This window comes from Pelodiscus sinensis, chromosome 5 (genome assembly GCF_052426305.1).
Source record: "Pelodiscus sinensis isolate ZL-2025 chromosome 5, ASM5242630v1, whole genome shotgun sequence".
NCBI classification, from domain to species: domain Eukaryota; kingdom Metazoa; phylum Chordata; order Testudines; family Trionychidae; genus Pelodiscus; species Pelodiscus sinensis.
The window spans coordinates 113,094,046-113,116,530 of NC_143056.1; the positions used below are offsets into that span (position 1 = coordinate 113,094,046).

Genomic DNA, 22,485 nt, shown 5'->3' on the forward strand with positions numbered 1-22,485 from the left:
AAAAAGAAACCACTTTAAATTCTGGTCCTTTCTAATGAGACAGAGAAAATGTGACCCATATCTGTTCTGATCCTGATGCATCAGTACTTGCTTAGTTACATCATTCATAATGATCACATGCTCTCAGCTGATCTCCAGTTCACCTGGACACATTCAACTAACCAGCTATACTTGAGGGCTTGAGTGTGCATCTTTCATTCACTAGTACAGGTTGTACCTCCCTTCACCGGGACTCCCTAGTCCAGAGACATCCTTGGTCCAACATGGTCCACGGATGTTTCTGAACCACAGAGCCCAGGAGGAGGGTGGCCTGGTGGCAAGGCAGGAGTGCTGTAAAGTGACTCAGCCGGGAGCCCAGCGTGTGTGGGGGAAGAACGGACGGCATGATAGGGAGTTCTGGCCCCAGCAAAGCTCCTGGTCGCAGCAGCCGGGGAGCTCTAGCCTGGCTGCATCCATGGACTTCTGGTTCTGGCCAGAGAGCTCTAGCCTCATATCTAACCACTAAGCTCCAGCCGTGTTATGGCTCCAGCGGCTGGGGAACTCCAGCCCCAGCTCCAGCGGCAGCCATGGGCTCTGGCCTGGGCCATGGAGGTCCAGCTCCATCCCTCCACCGCAGCTGCAGAGCCAGGCAGCTTCAGAGCTCTGCCCTGGTTGCGCAGCTCTGGTCATGGTGCTCCATGCCCCGGCAGTATCGGGGCTAGAGAGAACCCCGGGGGACTGAGGTAGCAGTGGGGGCAGACTGGAGCCCTAGCCCGGTGGCAGCACGGCCACGAGGGGAGGGACCTTCCCTGGTCCTGCAAATCCCCTTGTTTGGGACCAGTTAGGTCCCGAGGGTGCCGGACCAGCAAGGTCCAACCTGTACCTCATTTTAGTCCCTTTAAAACTGAAGAGTAAAGGGAGCCACATGGGGCTCATAGAGTCTAATCCTCTCTTCCATCTACCCATTACATGTGCACTCGTATAGCTACCTGCTGGATTATTTTATTTACATACATATTTAATAACAGCCACCTATCAGACACGTTTTCTGAGTCTATTTAAATAAGTACAGCACGTTGCAGAGCGACGTGAACCCTGAAGACTTACACCCTAGAATCAATTAAATAAATCTCCTCAAGCAAAAGCCAAAAGAAATAAAATGAACCTTACAAATTGTCCTGACAGTCCACAGCCTGGGCTCTGGTGGAAAAGTACACCCTGCCCCAAGATATTCAAATCTAGGGACAATTAATGACCCTGGCCTATGCTTAGAGGCCTTCTGCTTGTCTCAGTTGTTTTAATGGTACATAGGGAGAAAGATGATTTTTTTCATAGACAAGAGCTAAGACCCAGGTTGGGGTGATAATATAATTTTAGCTAGTGCAAATATAATGATGCAAAAGTAACATTCTCCATGCGGTTAGGTCCATTAAACTTTGTTTTGCACTGGGTTCTAAATATTCCAGAAGTGTAGACCTATGCAGAGAGCACATTAAAATTTTTCAATGGGCAAACTTAGCACTGGAAATAACTGACTTTTCTTGTACATTTGATCACACACAATACGACTTCATTACTATGAGAGAGGAAAAATCACAAAATTATTTTTATGAAATTGTCCGAAGAACAGAGAAATAATTGCACCACATTTGATTACTTATTAAATGATGTGTCCAGTGGTTCTTAACAAGCTTGCTAAGTTTATTTATTTATGGTTAATTTGCAGAAATTAATGTTTTTAGTTTTTTAGCTAATTAAAGTTTAAATTACAAGTAAACAGTTACCCCATCCCATAGTTCAAGACAGCAGAAACAGTTACTCCACCCCATAGTTCAAGACAACTTATTGCTGAACTGATTCCTGTGCATCACTGATTAATTCAGTTGTACCTCTAAACGGTGTACAAGTTTCTCATGATATGAGGATGCTTTATGTTTTAGGCAGACACTTAGTGTAACACCTGTCATATTTTTAAGAATTATTTGTGAAAATTGTCGAAGTCTGATAGGTCTGCATTGAGATCACTTGTCAAAGTCTGTGACTTATTCACTATTATTACAATAACATTTATATTCTTCAGGTTGATGTCACCTGGTTTTATTCAAATTGCTTGACAGACACATGTGGTTGCAACCAAGGAGGTGATTGTGAATGTTTCTGTACAAGTGTATCGGTGTATGCACATCAATGCTGCCAGCATGGAGTCATAGTAGACTGGAGATCCCCCAGAGTGTGTCGTAAGTTTTTTCTTAATGAAGTAGTGGGCCCAGCATATTACCAGTCTATACGTTGGATCTTATTCTGACAAACAACCGAAGGATCACACAAAGGGTGGCAAAAAGGAAACATTTGCACATTTTGACTGAGAATGGAGGCACAGAGCGGTTATGTGAGCTAGCCTAAGGTTGCATAGGGAGCCTCGTAGAATGGGGATGCTACATGATAGTTTTTGACATTGTAGATTGTACACACACATTTCAGTGTCAAGGAAAAATCGTAAATCTGAGTCTTGACCACTAGAGGTCACAAACAGATAACTGTAAGTGTTTGCAATGACTGCTCAGAGTGAAGTGCTTTCCCCCTCAAATGTTATAATAAATGCTTTGCTAAAGAGTAACATTTTGTGTAAAATCTAATTTAGCCGGCGTTGAGTTTGAACAGCTTTCATTTGTTCCTTCATTAGTGTGTTAAAGGAAAACTTGTTTTTAATCTAAATTTCAAATCTGCAAAATTTCCGTAGCTAAGCATTTCTTTCCTTTCTATTTTTTTAGCTTATGACTGTGAATATTTCAATAAAGGTAAGTCCTACAGTAATGAAGAGTTGATGAGAAAGCAAGAAAGCATTTTAATGTGGTGTATAAATGGAAATTTGGATCCTGGTTCATGAAAAGAAATGGAAGTTGCAAAAACTATATTGTTTTACTGTTCAGGTTACTGTATTGCAGGTTTTCTGTATTGTTTCCAAGAACTAGTAATCATGGAATCTACTTCATATTGAACATAGACCTACTTCATCAATATATAATTTTTTTTTGCCCAGGTCCTTTAGGACAGGGCTGGCAGTGGGGTGTGTGTGTGTGTGTGTGTGTGCAGGACTCAGGGTTTGGCCTTGGGGATGTGAGGGTGCAGGAGGCTGGGGGCGGGGAGTGTATGAGAGAAAGGGTTGGGGTGATGGTGGGATCCTGGTGTGTGTGTCCCATCTGAAATGTGCCTGTTCTCTCCTCACAACTCCCTTGGCCGCCAGAAGCCTTTTTTCCCTCCAGTCCTTCCCTAGCCACCAGGTACATTTTCTCTCACCCCAACCCCTCCATTCTCCCTCCAACCCCCTCCGTCAGCCACCACGAGCCTTCCTTCCCCTCCAGCCTCCTCCCCAGTCACCAAGGGCTTTTCTGTAAGTTGGAAGAAGAGGAAGCTGCACACCAAATTTGGTGGCCCTTGTTCTTACCATTTAGGAGGAGTTCTTAAACAGATGGACTCGCAGATAGACACACAAACTATCACACTCTAATCTATCTATATATCTGTCTGTCTGTCTGTCTGTCTGTCTATGGAAATCTTTGGAGATCATAAATAAGTAAGTGTTCATTAAATAACTAATGACATATTTTATCCAATTGAATTTTGCCAGCCAATCACGATATTATCATAGCTGATTATGTGGTTTAAAAGAATGTAACCAGTGAAAACTATTGTGTTGTGGAAATGAATTCAACTCCAAAGTTTAGGGATGTTCATCATTTTGGTTTAGGTCCATCTATAGCTTATTCATAAAAACAGCTAGAAAAGGACTAGTTTACTACATTATTAAGTGATAATAGGTTTAATAGCAATATCTCTTATAAAACACTGAAAGGTATTATTGATAAAAGAAAATGTGAACAAGAGATCGAGGGAAGAAGAGAGAGAGAAAAATATATGGAAAATACACAAGCGACAGCTAATTTTGTTCAATGGAATCCCCAGTTTTGAAACAGACTTGTTTCCTTCTGTTATACAAGTTAACCATTCCATATAATAAGAGGTTCCTCAGTACTGTTTCATACGCTAAAAACAACGGACTTGCATATACCTGAGCCTAAAAAATCCATTATTTTATGAAAGGCACAGAATAATCTGGAATAAATTTACTGAAATAACTAGTTACCTCTAAAGATTCGTAAAAATGACTGGTATTTAGCTCTAAGGACAACAGTATTCTCTTAAAATGATATGTGAAATGTTTGCAGTCATTAAAATGATCTAGTCTCCCATTGGCATTTCCCTGGGTAGCCTCAAGAGGGAGTTACTTTCAAGAGATAGCCACGAACAAGCAACTGAACTAACTAAAACAATCTGATCCGAACAATATTCATGGTTCAGAGTACCTTCCACATCTGGCTGTTGTATCTGTGAAGAAGTTTGTTTCTCTAGAGATAGTTTGTACTGTAGTATTTGGACATTGCATTGGACTTGAAATGGAGCCAGCTCTTCAGAGAGAGGTTGGATGGGGCCTTCAGTAGGCGAGGTTACTTCTGACAGTGGAAGAAAACATTGTCCTCACTCTGCGTTTGTAAGCAACAAGTAGCCAGAGGCAGTTTTATTACGAGCTGCAGCAAGAGAAAAACTGGTTCAGACGGGGAGGGGGAAGCCTCCCTCCCCCTCCGAGGCAGATCTTCAAATACAAGCAATTATGAAGCAGTTTATATACTGTCCATTAGATATAATAACAATTAGTCTCCTTCCCATTACAAACACCAATGGCTAACAGTTATTTTAGTTCCACCCAGATGCTCCTTATCTCAAGGTCCCTGCCAGAGTCAGCTTTCTATCCTTATCTCCGTATGGAGGTGAGAGGCAAAGGCAGCATCTAATTACAGATCTCTCGTTGTCAGGCCACAGACTTAGCCTGACTCTTGCTCTCTTGTTAACAAGACCAAGATGGCTGCACACAAATTTCCTTATTTCCTTTTCCTTCCCCCTCATGACTCTCTACTGCCCTTACTCATCATATGAAAAGGCCAGAGAAAATTACTAGGGATGGGGGAACTTTTAGTCTGAAACTTTTTTCAGTTGAAAATGCAGATTCAGTCACTCCAAAGCAATCTGTAAATACCTGTCAGTTTCATTGAATTGTTTCAGATGAAAAAACCCTAAACCAAAAATTCCAAATATTTGTCATGTTGTATTTTCAAGGGAAGATGCTTCAAATGTTTGTTTTGAAATGACTTTGTTTCAAAATTTCCTTTAATTTTATGAAAAGCAAACACATATGTTTGAAAATTAGCCAAATTGAAACAAACTATTTAGCTTTTAATGAAATTTAAAGTTTTGTTCCCCCACATTATTTTTTTTTTAACTCTCAATTTTTTTAAACTCTCAAATCGGACCTGATTTTTCTCTCTAATTTTTTGGAATTGCCAGGAAAATGAAATATCTCGTATTTTCTCAGCTCTATGTAATTTAACCATTGGAAAAATTTACCAAGGATTCTGGTAGTCTCCATCACTGGAAATTTTTAAAATCAAGATTGGATGTCTTTCCAACAGACATGCTTTTGTTCAAACAAGAATTTTTTGGGAGAAGGCCGTCTGATTTATGCAAGAGGCAAGACTCGATTATCACAACTGTTCCTTCAGACTTTATAATCTATGAAAATGAGTCTAATGATCCCTGGCTGTAGCAAAGTAAAATTAGGGGTGCAGTGAAATCGATGTTTATCATTTACTGACAGAAATCTACAAAGCCTAAATATGTTCAGTCTTATTATACATGTCTATCTATATAGTCTAAAGCCTGCAAGGATCATGCTAATTATCTAGTTCTACTTCTTGCAAGATTATTGTCCGCAGGAGTCAGCTACATTTTACGTTAGTTGAACTGAATTAAAAATGAAACCTAGAGTAATATGGTGGCATGGAGGAAAAGGGAAAGTTTTCACAAACATTTAAGAAATGAAGTTGTAAATTTTGTGCTAATTACTGCTACTAGGTGGAAGTATTGTTTGGATTTTGTTTCTGTTTTTGGAAGGGTAGGATTGCTTTGTGAGGCACTACCATTTCAGTTTAGCACATGGAATCTGGAGTAGTTGTCAGGCTGGAGTTGTTCTTGTTTAATTTGCCACTACATCATTGCCTAAGGTAATATATGAGAGTTCAAGCATTTGTGACACTCATCATGAAAGTAAATTTTGGCTTCTCTCTCCACAGTTCTAGGAAAGGGTCCCTACAAACTGGTCAGCTACTTGGATGGAGAAGTCACGATGGCAGCCAAACTGTTGGGTGGTTATGTTTTCCCAGCAAGAGCAGAAGATTTAGTTCCAGGAGTAGCTGTGAACTTTATGCTGACTTCAGGATGGTATAAGCCTAAAGCACATGGTAAAGTCGCTGTAACCTTAAAATAAATACAGATAAAGACTGAGGGGGTAGCGAACACACATAACAAATTCTGCCCTTGAATATAGTCCTGCACCTGAGGGCAAAATTGCCCACAGATGTTTGCTCTGTAGCTATCTGCTGATTCTAAATTGTAACCATGTCAGCCAACTGCGGCAGTCAGTGTGTTTTAATTGGATGATTCCAGGGTTATAAATAGATACTTTTATTTTTCAAAACAACATTGTAAACTCCATATGACCAATGTGCTCGATGGCAGGAGAGAGGGATGGAGATGATTGGAAGGATTGATGTAACAACAGATGCTTCAGCTCACTCCTTGCTCAGCCACCTCTCATTTCCTCTGTCCTGGAGGGAGCCATCTGGAAGCAGAGCCTCTCCTTGCACAGGAATAGCACATCTCCTGAGTGACCTCCTCAAATCTTGCTTGCCTTTTCATACCAGAATTTCACCAGTTTGGCTGACAAAGAGGCCCTCTACCCCTTCAGAGGAGCATGCAGGATTTTTAAAAAATATTTTCAGTATTTTAGGATGTTGGTGAAATACTGCAGTTATTTGTGCATCCCATTTCCTGTCAGGAAAGTTGGTTATAATAAATATTTTAATGCTCCTTAACTTAAGATGCACCAGAAATGGCTGATCAGGTTCCTAGAAAGCTTGGCACAGACTCTGCACCTCTTGCTAGCCGTGAATCAATGTTCTTTGGTAGCTTTTCATGTGAGACCATAGAAAGGGGCATTATGGGTTGACTGAGGTTCTAACTAGTGAGTTTGGTCCCAGTGTAGAACTGTCCCAATGTTACATATTGGAGAATGCAGAGGGCCAGAGCTGTTACATGTGTTCTTAGCCTGTAGCAGGAATCTCAGTTTTGATGTACTAGGGCCTCGTATGCTGTCTTTGATTTGGGAGAAAGGGTCTGTCTCCTTTTCCAGCTATGTACAAATTTCTTCTACTTGGGTTTTGCCATGCCTACCAGGATGTGCAGACTCCATTATAACACTAATAGGATGTCATTTAGTCATCTGGCCTTGGAGAAGCCTACAAAATTGATATAACTCTTTCTTTGCATCATCAGCCCATTTATTTTGCCATTTCCTTTGTGATTATCCAGAGCAGCCACATAGATGTAATTTTATAAATTAGATAAGTCTCAAAGGGATAGCTGTATTAGTCTGTATCTACAAAGACAACAAGGAGTCCTGAGGCACCTTAAAGACTAACGGTATGTCTACACTGCATTCCTCTTTTGAGAGAGGAATGCAAATGTAGCTGAGCGAAATCGCAAATGATGCACAGATTTGAATTTCCCATGCTTCATTTGCATAATCGTGTCCAGGCACTATTTCGAAATACCCTATTTCGAAAAAAGAAATGCTGTCTAGACACGGTTATTTCGAAAGAAAACCCTTCTTTCGAAATTACCCTTAAACTTCATTTTATAAGGTGAAAGGGTAATTTCGAAAGAAGGGTTTTCTTTCAAAATAACCAGGTCTAGACAGCATTTCTTTTTTCAAAATAAGATATTTGAAATAGTGCCTGGATGCGATTATGCAAATGAAGTGCAGGAAATTCAAATCCGTGCTTCATTTGCAATTTTGCTCAGCTGCATTTGCATTACTCGCTTGAACGAGGAATGCAGTGTAGACATACTCTAACAGATTTATTTGGGCATAAGCTTTTAGTGCCTCTTTTGAAGTAGTTTTCACCCACGAAAGCTTGTTCCCAAATAAATCTGTTAGTCCTTTAAGGTGCTACAGGATTCTTTGTTGTTTTTATAAATAAATTGTATCTCAGGAAAAATAATTTTAATTTTGTTAGCTTCAGACAAGTGACAAAAGAAGACTGGGAGTTTTTGGTAACAAAGTAACACTTGTATACACAATAGGTCGGGGTGGGGAACTGCAGGCCCAGGGGCCAGATGCGGCCCCTGGCTTGCCTGGATCCAGCCCCCGACACTCAGGGCTTCCCTCCTAGCACTGGGGAATCCAGACCTACTAAGGGACTGGGCACACAAAATCTACTAGCCTAGATCCCACTGTGCTCTAGTGTGTAAGGGGAGTGTCTTTCTCCTTCTCAGTCAGGGGCCACATCAGCGAGAGTTTGGTTTTTGTTTTGTTTTTTGTTTTTTTGACTTCTCACTTGTGTGCAGCCCCTGACTGAGTTTTCTTTGCGGCTTCTGACCCAAAAAAGCTTCTCTACCTTGCAATAGGTGATATTAATCTCATTGCCAGTATATCTGCTGTTGCCAGTATTAGAAAAGATACTTTCTTCCATGCAATTCTATTTTTCAAATAAATAAATGTTGTCATCGTTGGAAGATAAGTGGTGCTCCAGAACCATGGTACAAAGCATAATAAAACATCTGTTTAATAGAGATTATTTGTTCTCTGTGCCTTATTTTAAAAGAAATATTATCCAGTCCTCAGGGGATAGTTGATTTTACAGTAGTTCTATGGTTATTTTAAACAGAATACCACAGTTTACAGAAAAATAAAATGAAGCAATACTGTTAACAACAGGTGCTCATAATAGACTCAGCTCTTTCATTGAGCAGTACCTTATTCTGCAAGTGGTCCAAAGGAAATTAGCTTGAAATCAAGGAGACTGTTTTAGGGGTAAAACACTGGTCAGCCTGTATAAGGTTGTGACAGTAGAGCTGCTACTAAAGACAGGAATATTCCAGATCTGTTTTTAATGTTATTTGTCCTGAGGATGACTGGAGAGCTGGCTGCTTTGAAACTGAAAAACATGATCCTATAAGCTGAATGTAAAATGCATTTGAGTTACTTCATTTTAAATGAATAATTAAGCTTTTGAGCTTTAACTTTGGATACATGTAAGGCTAACAGAGGGAGTAAACTGAAGTTATATGCTCACTGTGGGCTAGATTACTATACCCTCCTTGTGACAAGCACCTTACCATGCATAACAGTCATGCCAAATTATTGGGACAGCAAGGTATTCAGTGTGAGGTAAGGCAGCAACCTGTGTGAATATTAAATATTTTTCCTTAAAACAACTGGGCCAAATTCATCCTTACTGTGGATTCCAATGGTATTGACTTCAGTGATGTTACACCAAAGGTAAATCTGGCTTGTTCTGCTTAGTTCAGTGATTGTGTTGTGGTTTTTTTTCAGATCCCAACTTGGTTTCATTTGAAACAGCTGATAGGCCAAATTATTTTCTTCATTTGGCTTCCAATGGTACCCTGCTTCTTTCCAAATGGGAAGAAAGTGAAGAGTTCCATAACAGATCAACCTTTGCCATCCACAAGAACACATGGCTCCCAGGATACAGTTCCTTTGAATCATTTGCAAAGCCAGGATCCTTCATCCACATTTCAGCTTCCTCAATTACTCTTTTGAAATACCAGCATTCAGAGGCATTCAGACAGTCTGCTCTTTTTAAACTTGTAGGTAGGTACTAAAATTTGTATTTTACAAACCATAATTAACTACTTTAACCACATTTTGAAAGGGAGAGCTTTGTGGGTCATGTTCTGCCCTCCTCTGAAACATCCAGCCGTAAATCTTTAGAATGGAATTACTCAGATTTACACTGGTATAACTGCTAATTTTTGGTCTGATTCTTCTTCCTCACTTCTATTCTGCAAGTAAGGAATAACTCTATTGAAATTTATGGAGTTACACTAGCACAAAACTAGTGTAAATAATAAGAAGAATAAGGGTCATTTGACATTATAAACAATGGGGAAACATAAAATGAAATTTAAGGGAGCATGTGATATAGTAATGGTAGCAGAGGGGAAGTTTATTTCACTTATGTTCAACAGCTTGTAAAATACCCATGATTTCATAGAGTCAAACTTGCAATAGAGAAAAGTGGAATAAAGAGATCTATTTGCAGAGTGGGATATAATAAAACACATATAGACATCAGATTTTAAAAAAAAGTGAAAATAAAGCAGCTGAAGGAATGAGAACCAGATTGTGGTAATGATTATAGTGATGGTGAATCTAGAAGGATGCAGTAAAGAGACACCATGATGAGGTTCCCTGGAAGAAATATTTTTCTTTTCCCAATAATTCGAGGTTAAGGAATCTTCTTATTTAATTTTTTGCATAAAGGTTCCTGAATTGATTTTTGCAGAGAGTTGTTTGTGCTGATATGACTCTAATATCACAGTAAATACACTGAAATACAACCTGGTTCATGAAGCCTAAATCAGTACAATCTGAATGATAATGTAGAGTAGTGCTGTTCAGATTTTTTTTCTGTAGAAAACTTTTTTCTGTAGAAATTTAGAGGATTTATTGATTTTTTTTCAATTAAAAATTTAAAAAAATGGAGGAAAATGTTTCATTTGTTGAAACCCCAATTTTGGTTGGAAAAAAGTTTCATTGGAAATTTTTTGACAAGTTTTCAATGAAAGTCTAGGTCTTACCATGGTAGTGATTAGTGTCCTTTTTGTGTATGAGTCTCTGACAATAGATCTCTACAGCATTGCTCCTATTCCAGGGACTAAAAAGGCTTCTGTTCAGAGCTGCTGGCCAAGACTCAAGTACATAACAATGGCACTTTAAAGAACACAGTATTTCAGAAGAGGAAGAAGATAATCACTCTGTAGTTGTTTCTTTTATTTTGTACTGCCATTTTGTAAATTATATATGGGCCTCAAATGTAAAATTGAGATCCTGAATTCAAACTCCTTCTTCTTCCCCCACACTTCCCAAAAACATGGAGGGCATTTGGATCTAGAGCCTGGATTCATGTCCATATCAAATGTACCTACAATGATTTTATTCCCGTGGAAAGGTAAGCATAAAGAATGAAGCATCACTTGTAATGTAGAGGGAATTCCTGTGAAAAAGCTAAATGGTCCTTACAAAGAAATGTAAATGTTTTATTTTCCCCACCACCATGATTTTCTTTGCAGGAGTTATTTATTGATCACTTAAGCTCTAAGGATGTGGATAAAACCAAAGAGGAAAAAATTCACTTAAAGCTTAATGGGTCTGATTATCTGATAGATGCTAAGAGCCCTTAATGCCCATTGACCCAATTGCTTTTTCACAGAGCTGTGCATGAAAGGCTCTGTGTTATGTGGCAGTAATCCCTTGCATGACCTAGCTATATGCCAACTCATTTGGTTCTGAGGCTGCTCAGTCCAGTGCAGAAAGAAATGTGGAAGCAATGTGCTCCTTTCATGGTGTGCAGGGGAGTAGGGAGCTCAAGCAAATGGACACAAAGGCTGCCCCAAATAACAGTACATAAAAATGGCGCTGCTTCAGGGGAGTTAGAGAGTGGAAAGACTGTTTGGAGATGTCACTGGGAGAACAGCGTTTGGAGGTCTTACCCTTTTTTCTGCCTTGTGATTGCCATAGGGAATGGCGAACCTTCCGTCCAGTTGATCCCATCCTACAGTCCCTGACAGTCATTCTATTCTGGAAGTATCAGCCAAGTAACCCATTCGTTATAGCCAGCTATGACGAAAACCAATAAAGGAAAACCTGTTCCTCTATCCCCTTCCATACCCAGTGGGGAATCTCACAGAGGTGCTGGCTTTTATGATGTCATCCCTTTTTTAGTGCTTCAGCCACCATATTGTGGAATTTGGCACAGGGAGTGGGAGGGACAGAGACAGATTTCCCATTGGGGCCCATATATCTATAGGTGATTATTAAGAAGATAAAGATCCAGTAATACAGTGAAACTGTTGCAGTCTCTGTGCTGTATACATGTGAAGGGCCTGGATTTGATAACCAAAATGTCAGGAACAGATTTTTAAGATTGTTGAGATTTCTGAGGGCGCAAAAATGTATGAGAGAGTTTTTGGTGGGAAAAACAGAAAGAAGGAAGATGAGAGAAGATGACAGAGATAGTACAGTGACTGGGAAGGGGAGCTGAGAGGGAAGGAGTGTTGAAAGGAGAGGGGTAAGAGCCTGGATACTCAGGAGGAGGAAGAGAACCCAATACAGGGGAAAAAAGAGAATGAAAAACAAAGATTACATACTGTAAAAAATTATGATGAGTGGAAAAGACACAAGAAAACATGGTAAAAACATAGTAGAAGAAAATAATAGAGTGACGGGAAAGACAAAAGAACAATTCAAGGCAGACAAAGTATTTTTAAACATTTGTACTTAGTATAAATATAGATGCAATGTGATGTAACAAATAATGAGAACTGCAATTTTTTAATGGATGGGACAGAATTCACTTAAGTTCAGCCCTGGCTGGTTATGATGTTTTTCTCTTGATTCTACCTTTTTTTTTAATGTGAGGTATAATTCTGCTCCTTGTAGTTGCTACCCTTCTATTTTCCCTCTGTGGTTGGAGCTATCACTGTCCCCATTTTTATTTTGAAAATACGGTCACTTTACATTAGTAACTTCCTTAATATGACTTAATGTGCAAACTGCTTAGTCAAAGTCACAAGCCCTTTCAGCTCCATACCCCGAAAATATCTTCAGAAGGTACAAAATGCAGTTTCCTGAGTTCTCAGCAATGCAGGTTTTTATGAACACATCCATCTTGTGCTGTGCTCTCTGCACTAGTTCCACACTGAGTGGAATTCAGTTCATGGTCTCCATCTTGATATTCAAAGCTTTCCATGGAACTGGGCCTAATTACCCAAGAGATCACCTTGTTCTCTGTGACATTGACCTCCCATTACATCTATATTGTAATGGAAAAATGGAACTCTTAAAGAGCAGGGACCATGAACACAGGGGTTATGAGACCTTCAGAGCTGGATCTAGACTATGGAAATTACTCCCACAAAAACTGATAGGAAACAAACAATAAAGCCCATAAAAATCAACCTATTTTTCCTGATGATTTTTGTTATCTGTTTGTTTTTAAATACTTGGGAGCTCCTGTTATATACTATAGTGAGGCGGGGCCTTATAAAAACTTACCAAGAGATAAAAAGCCATATTACCTGCAAAATAAAATATACCAGTGTGTTCATAAGCTAACATTTCGTTCAGCATCGCCTTGCCTTGATCCAAATCAGTTATATTGAATATTTTTAATCTAGACATTCTTTATGGCCCTCAGTGGCAATTATTGCTTCCTCAACATGAAGGCTTGTGTGGTATTCAAAAGTCATTAAAAATGTACATTATTTTTCATACAGTAAAGATTTTTGTGCTATCATTTTAAATGGATCAGTAACGTGCTTACTGCTGCGGTAGGAGTATGTTCATAGATACCCCTCCAGTGCAAATATGTGATACCAGTCCTTCATATTCTGTCTCTGAAATAGCCTTTTCAAGCAAAGGAGGAAAATGAAATATTGCAGCAAGTGAGGCATCATTTGTCTGTTGTACAGTTACCATTATAAATCCCTACTGTTAAGCACAGACAGATCTGAAACAGGCACTGACTTATATGACAGAAGAGACCAACTGTATGCCTTATGGAGCACCCTGTTATCAAAACATTGAATTAAAGTGTTAATGGTGGCATTGTGAATCTGCCCATGTCTTTGCGGTACATTATGATGACAGCCTAATGCAGCTGTTGACTGGCACACTCCAACTTCATGAAAAATGACAGATTTTGTCATTGCCAAATGCCTGTTGCCTCCTGACAAATGCCTTTAATCACAGAGCTGCTGAAGTTTTGAATGGCAGAGTATATGCAGCTAATGCTATTACCACAATGTTCGTAAAACATCTCAAGCAAAGGCCTCTTTTTGGACATAACAAAAATGTTTCCTTGATCTTTGAGGGGGGAATGAAGAAAGTTTAAAAAGTGCTACAATTCTCAGTGGTCATGCACTAACGCCGAGTTGTATGTCTTTTCAAGTGTGAAGTTTTTGCCCTCCAGTCATTATGCCAAAAAATCCTATCTATGTCAATGGAAAACTGAAACAATTTACCTCAGCAAGTGGGATCAGATCAAATGATCAAGAGGCATTTCATTAATCACCACATCCGAAGGTTTGGGTTTCAGAGTTTTATAAGTAGAGAAACATAGGGCTCGAATCTTTCTCCAGTGTACTTTCACAGGGCTCAGTCTGCTGATGTAGGGTAATTACATGGTCTAAAAATATAGCAGCATTTGTTTAAGTTAATGGAAAAGTTACACCGGCTCCAGAGAGCAGAGGCAAAGGCAGATTGAGTTTCCTGCTGACTATTGTAAATGCTTTGCATATTAGATCAGAAACTTTCCAACTGAGAACTGCTATTCCTGAGGAACCAGAGGGTAAATACTGGGAGCAGAATAATAGGCCTTCTAAATCTCTTGGCCAGAAAACTCTTCATGAATCCTCTTCATGTTTTATGACGCACATTCAGAAGGAAGAATTTTTAATGACCCAATTGCCACTGCAATAGATACATACATATTTGTCTGAAGTCTGCCAAAGAGTCACTCCTTCTAGTTGCATAGCAATAAATACTGAAGTACTGAAATGCATTGGATATAAATAACACATGTGATGAAGTACTGCAATACATTTTTCACAACCGACCAAGTGAATTTGTAAATCAAGTTGCTTCAGTCGTGCTCGTCAGCCGCTCCTATTCCTGCAAATGTCTGAGTGATCATGTTGTTCATTGAATTTTAATATCCTGTGCAAAAATGTTCATGGGGAAACAAACTTTAAATTTGCACGTGCTACAGTTTGGACTAGCGGTGCATGTATGCACATCCAATTGAGTAACAGTAAGATTTCCTAACCAATCATATGTAAGTGCACAGATCAAATATCAAATGATAACAATCAATCCATAGAACAATACATGTGAATCTTTTGAATAACAAATAAATATGAGGAAATCATGATCTTTTTACAGATATATTTATTGTGTCCTTCAAACGTTTGTTCTTGATAAGGCACTGCAATTTCTGACAAATAGTTTTTCATCTGAGCATCTAAAAGCATTTTACTAACTTATGTGTGTAACTACCTAATATCCATGTGCTCAAAGTGGTAATATCCTCATTTTACTGATAAGCGAAGTGAGGGATGGAGAATTTAAGTGGTTTGTCTAAGCTCATATGGAAATTCTGCAGCAAAGCCCAGTATAGCATTCAGAAGAACAGAGTGCTAGACTTTTGCTGAATGCATAGAATTTTACTTTGATAAACATTTGTTACTTTTGCCAATCATAATTTTAATAACTTCTAAGACATAGGCATGCGATACAGTCAGTGAAGATTTATATTTGAGACAAGTATTGGATTTCCTTAGTTTATTTTAATGATTGTGTATCTTGTACACCAAGAAAGGATGTTGTATAACTGAAAATTAAATTGATTTTTAAGATACAGAATTTCTTTCTTTTTGATGAAAGCGTCTTTCATACTTAGATTGTATGTACATTTTGATAATCAGTGTGCACTTCATTTATCTTTGTTTCCTTCTGTATGACAAGATGGGTAAAGTATTATCTTTTATTAGACAAACTTCTGTTGGGGAAAGAGGCTAGATTTTGTGTCTACACAGAGCTTTTCTTCAGGTCTGGGAAACAAACTCAGTATCACAGACCACTGAATAAAACAATGGAAGATATCCCTCTGTAAAAGGCATTCTTTTAAATGTCCTTTTTATAAGTCATATTGAGGTGTCCTTGAGTTTACACTGAGCTTTTCTGTTTTGTTTAAGTCCAAGTGATCATTATTCTGGGGTCTGATGCTGAGGGAGCTACTATGTACCTGCAAATCCCAAGTAAGTTAATGAGAACTGCAGGTTCTCAGCATCTGACAGCAGCAAGCTGTCTTCATATTGGTGTCTTCATATTGGTGTCATAACCTTCTGCTACTAATATCACAAATGGGCATTTCACATCCTGAATTTGTCTGAATAATCATGAAGAGATTAATCTGTGGGGATAGCAACAGTATATGCCTCAAACATCCCATTATCAACTGTGAGGTACTTAAGGCAATGATACCTGGGATCTAGATAACTATGTTTTGCGGTTGATTATATTTTGAGTGGGCAAGCAATTCATTCTGCCAGTGGCATGTGCCTTCGTGCTGCAGTGCAAGAATTTAAAATACATGAGTGCAGGTGGTTGGAACTTACATGTGAGTAGATAGTTTCATGCTCCTAAGCATGTATCTGTAGAGCTAGCCAATCTAAGTGGTGGATCAGTGTTGAATTGCTTTTTTAAGTTGATAGTAATGACTATCACTGTCTGGATTCTAAGAAGAAAGTGAAAACCAACACTAGCAGATTGTATCAAAAGTCAGGAAGGCATTAATATGTGAAAACCTAGGGCCTAATGCAGGGTGGGCAAATACCCGCCCACAGGCCAGATCTGGTCTTCCAGGGTAAGCCTCTAGTGAGCTCTCACCACTATATTTACCTGCTCCTCCACAGGTATGGGCGATCGCATCTCCCATTGGCCACTGGTAACCATTCCCAGCCAATAGGAGCTTCGGGAAGCAGTGTCTCAATCTATGCTGCGTCCCACCACTCCCATTAGCCGGGAAAAGTGATCTGCTGCCCACAGGAGCTGCAACTGCCGATACCTGCAGAGGCGCAGATCAATATAGTGGCAGCGATCTGTCCACCCATGGCCTAGTATATAAAGGACATAGTATTTTTCCAGTACCCAAACAGCTGACCATGCTAAATAGGGGGTTTGAAAAAATATCATTTCTTTTTTGCAAAGTATATGTATGCCCAGATTCACATTAGAAATTTCTATCCTAACATGCGATTGATTTACTGACATGCTCAGCTGTTCTTCAGGTAGTAGAAACACGGGCTTGCTTAATTCGTAAACTGGAAGAATTGTCATCCAGATAATAACTCATTATTCTGTAAAGGATCTATCATTTCACTGGATAGAAAGCAAATTAGGATGGACTTCATCAGAAAGTTGTGATGTGCCTGGCAAGGAATCATGAAGCTCCTCAAGTTGCAACATGAGCTGCTCAGGGAAAAGACCTGATAGAGAATTTATGGTGCTCATTTGGAAATGACACTAATAAATCTTAAGGCACAAGAACTCCCAAAATATGATTTGTAGCTTATGATACAAATTGGCTGAAGTGATGTTATATTTAGAAGCCATCTGATCTGAATGTGCAAGTTAACACACTAGTCTAGTAGGAATCCCATCCAGTGGCATTACGATGAATAAAGGGAGTGGTGAATTTGCACCATCCTAGTTGGAGCACTAGAAAGCTAAGCCTCAAGGAGTCCTAATCCTTCTCTGAGCCTCAGGCTATGCAGGAGACAAGGGTTGCACAGGCTACATCATCCATTAGGATCATGTATCCTGCTTTTCCCCTTGTGTGATTGTCCCATTGTATGAGTTGTGTTTCAGGTGGGAAATGACTTGTCCCCTTTGAATATGTGCACAGGACTGCACTGTCTTTTGTCCGGTGTGCACAATGAAGGAGGAATGCTCACATATTACACTGGTGGGACCTCGTACAAGAACATAGATACATGGACCTGTCAGGGATGGTCTAAATAATTCTTAGTCCCGCCATGAGTGCAAGGGATGGGACTAGATGATTTGCAAGGTCCCTTCCAGTCCTAGGATTCCCCTCAACACTTCTGCACTAGTGCTACTCACAATATGATTAACTAAGTGTGTGTTTGCCTTTTACACCACAATTAGCATTTTACACTACAGATTTTGGTACAAAATCTCCTTCTGGTACTCTACTCCCCTGCAGCTTTTTGCATTAATCTCGTTTTCTCCCAAGGGATAAGTATAGTATTACTTTCTGATCATTGGAAGGTATATCCTTTGTCTCATCTATCCCTCTGGAGGCATTTTAGTAGCTCACATAAGTGATTAGATGCACTCCTTTTGTAATTTATACACAAAAATCTAACTTTACTAAGTTTGACATTCTCATTTGTCTGAAATTCCCTGACTAGAATGGAAACTCTCTAGTGGCCACACAAGTTTTCTTTGCTAATTGTTTACTCAGCAACATTCATAACCACTCATTACCTACCCGTGATTTTGGAAAAAATGGAGAACAAAACTCATAGACCTGCACCCCTGTGTTACTAGATCCTGTTTGAAAACATTGTGACTATGGAGCACTTGCCACCTGCCCTCAAGTTCTCAGTTCTCCAGATTTTACAGATAGGGAAAGCATGCAATACTTTGAAAATTTAATAATTATCCCTTTATTTTGCTTGGGGCAAGAGTCTAACATCAGCCTGTTAGTCCCAGATGACTTGGTCTGGAGAAATAAACTGTTTGGTTTCACTGTAATAGATCATGTATAAAGCTTGGAATTTATGTTGTTAAGTGGGGGGTAGGTAGTCTGACTAGCAAGAATGCTACTGGAATATGGTGCTGTGTGCTAGTCACCTGCTTTGATTTGGTGCACCTGCCTCATTGAATTTTCCCCACCCCATGATTCTGTTGATTGACTTACTCCTCTGGAGTCCTTCATGAGGGCCCAACATTCAGTGTCATTCCTATGTTGTATTTTAAAAAGGAATCCAATATTTTGATGGTAGGTTGAATTGAAGGGTGAGATGCATGATATTAATATATGTTTGTATAGGTGTCTCAACTAAATGCTTAACGTAAGGCTATTTGGGAGAAAAGCATGCGTGTTACTATTCCCCCTACTGGTCTCTGTGGTGTTATAAAATGTTGTGAGTGGTTTGAGAAAAAAGTACTGTGAAATATGCAGAAATAACTACTCAGTCATCTAGACCTCCTAATAATTTCATAAGAGTGCCAATGGCTGTCCCATTTCGGAATTAGAAATTGCACAAACACAGGCGAAAATAGATACATATTCTGGGGAAAAGGAAATAACAGCATTTTAAAGGTATTTTCTCCAATTGTGGTTACTGTTTTCATGGAATATTTCAAGCACATACCTTGTCTGTCTACTTCTCTTGTGTTTGGATGAAGGAAGTTATTGTGGCCCATATGTTGCATAAAGACTAACAATGGCAGGTTATTGAGTCCACAAGGACACTCTTTGCAGGGTTAGGAATATCTATTGTATTTTATTAATTCTAACTGTGGACATGTAAAACTGTTAGCAGGGGAAATGGTTTGAAGGACAGGATATTCCAAGTGCAGGACATTTCCATAAAGCAAGAAATTAATGTATGAAGCCAGTGTGAGAGAGACCTTTTTTTCCATGTGCAAATAATCCTTTATAATCTCCTCATATTATCCATATATGGTATGTCCCTATGCCATATATCCTTCCACCTCCGGGCTCCTGCCTGCATATCAACTCTGTTTACATAAAATATAAAAAAATCTACTTGTTATTGAGAATTGTATGTAAAGAATTCCCTCTTCTCCCATCACTATCAGATTTAAGCCATGGCAGCTTCTTCCACTGGAACAGGACACACATAACGTATAGAATATGTAATAATATATAGAATATGTAACTTAGTAACAACAAAACCAGTGTTTTTCATAGAAATAAGAATTCAGGGATATTGTACGGACTGGTAATGCTAGAGGATAACACTAGATGGCAACAGATATATTTTTAGTGTAGAAAATGCGGAAGATTCAAAAACTTGGGTTTACTTATTTTCTTCTGTGCTGTGAGAATTATTACTTGTATCTAGCTAGAAGGGGGTTGTATTGCTTGTAATAATATATTCCCTACCCATCAGTGAAGATATGTCTAGGCTGAAGAGAGAAAAAAAATCTGAAGTACTTTGGAAAATGATTGTATGCCTCTGAACAGGTGTAAAATAGCAGTACATTAAAGACCCTGAAACTTCAATCTTCACTCAAGCAAAGATCAGTACTTTTTGGGGGGGCAGGAGTCCCTGCGTATGGTTGTATCTATAAAATACAACTATATGCTGTAGCAAAATATATTTTCAAGTAACAAACGTTGCCTCCTCATCACTAAAACAGCCTGTGCAGTAGAGCTACTCTACGCCAGGTTGCGCCGGGGGCATTATCGGGCCTGGTGTCCAGTTTAATGTGCTAAGGAAGGATTGCACTAATGGAAGGGTGACCCGCTTTTGGCCAAGGTTTTCTCGTGACCCAGTGGAAGAAAATGGTTGATGCCTGCGGCCCAACATAATTCGATGAAAGTGTGAGCTCTGAGGTGGGTCTGAGGATGAGAGCTTTGGAGTATAGGAGGGGACTCTGGCTTGGGTGGGGGGCTAGAGCTGGGGCAGGAGGGGTTTACCGTGAACGGCTCTCAGTCAGTGGAGCAGCACAGGGGTTAAGGCAGCTTCCTGCCTCTTCTGGCATCGCAAACAATGCTGCGCCACAGAAGCAGCCAACCGCAGGTTCTCAGCCAATGGGGGTGTGAGGTAATGCTCAGGGCAGGGGCAGTATGTAGAGCCAAATGTACTCTCCCCCCCCCCCCCCCCCGCCTAGGAGCCAAACTTGCGGTGCCAGGGTAGGGGCAGGTAGCCTGCCTTAGCAACCCTACTGCTCACTCTGCAGCAACGACACCCAGTGCCTGACATTCCACAACCCAGTACTGGGTTGTGATCCCTCATTTGAAAACCACTGGCTGATGGCATAGAGACAACAGAGAGGCTCATATAATGCACTTACCCTACTCCCACTGCCAGTGCAACCAGAGAACAGAGCCTTGGGCTAGGACACTGCAGTGATATGCAGATTCCTGGATACATTTTTGATTCCCTGTAGTTGTTGGAGTTTGCCGGAGCTTTGAGAAGCCTGGATGCTAATCTAACATTGTCCTTGGGATTAGCACACAAATGGATACAGCAGAATCAGGCAAACAGAAAGGAGAACTGGAAAAAATGCTCAGTTTGGAATGAAGGAGGTGCCAGGGCTCAAGCAATTATTTTTTTAAAAGTTTCCTATCTAATGCAGCCAAGAGCATACTGGCAATCAAAATAGGCCCGGGAAATGGGTTGAGAACAGCCCTCCCCATGACATCACCCCTGCGTGCCCCTCAAGCCCCGCCCCCTTTCCCTGCATCATGTCCGGCACGCGGTGCAGGCGGAGCGTTGGGCTCTGTGTGCCGCATTCAGCGCAGATGCGAAGCTACTCGGAGTGAGGGCAATGACGTGCGGACACGATGGCCCACTGGATGACGGCCCACCGGGAAATTCCCAGTATCCCACTGGGCCAGTCTGCCCTTGAATGGAGCAAACTCAGAATTGCTGGGGCTATGAGCTGCCAAGAACAGAGGTTAAAGGGCTCAGCCTGGCAAGCCCCCACACAAATTAAGCATTGGCTTTAAATAATCTTTGTGTGTATATATGCACACACATGCACGCACACACTGAGCTGAGGTGGCTGGTTTATACTTCCCCCTTTATTTGTTTTCTTAAGATTTCCTTCTATGAATTGACAGCATTATTTAATTAAAATTGTGGCAGCACAACTTATTGATGAAAGTTTCCCAAATTCCTTCTCTTGCTCCTGTGCAAAAGTTTCATACTTTCTCTACCTGCATTCACTAATTATATTTCAATTTTGTGATTTTAATACCTTTTAATAAACGCTGTCCCACAAAGACATTACTATGGTGATACAGGTGATTTTTTAAAATTCACCATACTATTGATTTAATTTATCAGGACACCCCATTTTAGGTGATATGGGAACTCTGATTGTAGTTTTGCAAGATCCGGAGTGATTCTTGGTCATTTTAAATAGGAGAAATGTAGACCATACTCCTGCATATATCTTAATGGCTTCTCACGCTAAGGGTCACCTATCATTCGAGCCCGAAAAGTATTCTCTGATTCAGTTATAGTCCTCTTTTAAAATGTTGACTTTTTACTGTTTCTGAAAAGGTCAACCATTAGTCTTGTATTTTTTTTTAAATTTAATGATTTCTGATTATTTGCTTGTGTGAAATGGAGTTTATTTTTTTCTCTCAAAAATAAAAGCAGTTGCATTGTACAAACCTTCTGGAAATCTTATATTGGCTAATTTTGCATGCCAAATAAATGTCTCTTTCTGATGCAATCTATTTTCAAAATATCATAAAAGTAGCACATTAAATAAAATGGCATGTTCTTATAAGTCCTTCATAGTAATGAGACCAGTGAACAACATTACTCACATTGGTGCCATGTTGTTTCTCCACTGAAAATCTACAGCAGTTCAGCAAAAGGGGGAGGGATAGCTCAGTGATTTGAGTATTGGCCTTCTAAACCTAGGGATCTGAGTTCAATCCTTGAGGAGGCTATTTAGGGCAAAAATCTGTCAGGGATGGTACTTTGTCCTGCTGTGAAAGCAGGAGACTG

General features: G+C 39.8%; 1 protein-coding gene across 1 annotated transcript in view; it reads left to right on the forward strand.

The window, feature by feature from the left end:
• OTOG (otogelin) overlaps positions 1–22,485 on the forward strand; it is a 177,817-nt gene that overhangs the window by 103,277 nt on the left and 52,055 nt on the right. The window contains exons 30-33 of the mRNA XM_075928087.2: positions 2,060–2,216; positions 2,751–2,777; positions 6,165–6,332; positions 9,488–9,766. Of these exons, the coding sequence (XP_075784202.2) occupies positions 2,060–2,216; positions 2,751–2,777; positions 6,165–6,332; positions 9,488–9,766 (631 nt within the window). The remainder of the gene's footprint in view (positions 1–2,059; positions 2,217–2,750; positions 2,778–6,164; positions 6,333–9,487; positions 9,767–22,485) is intronic.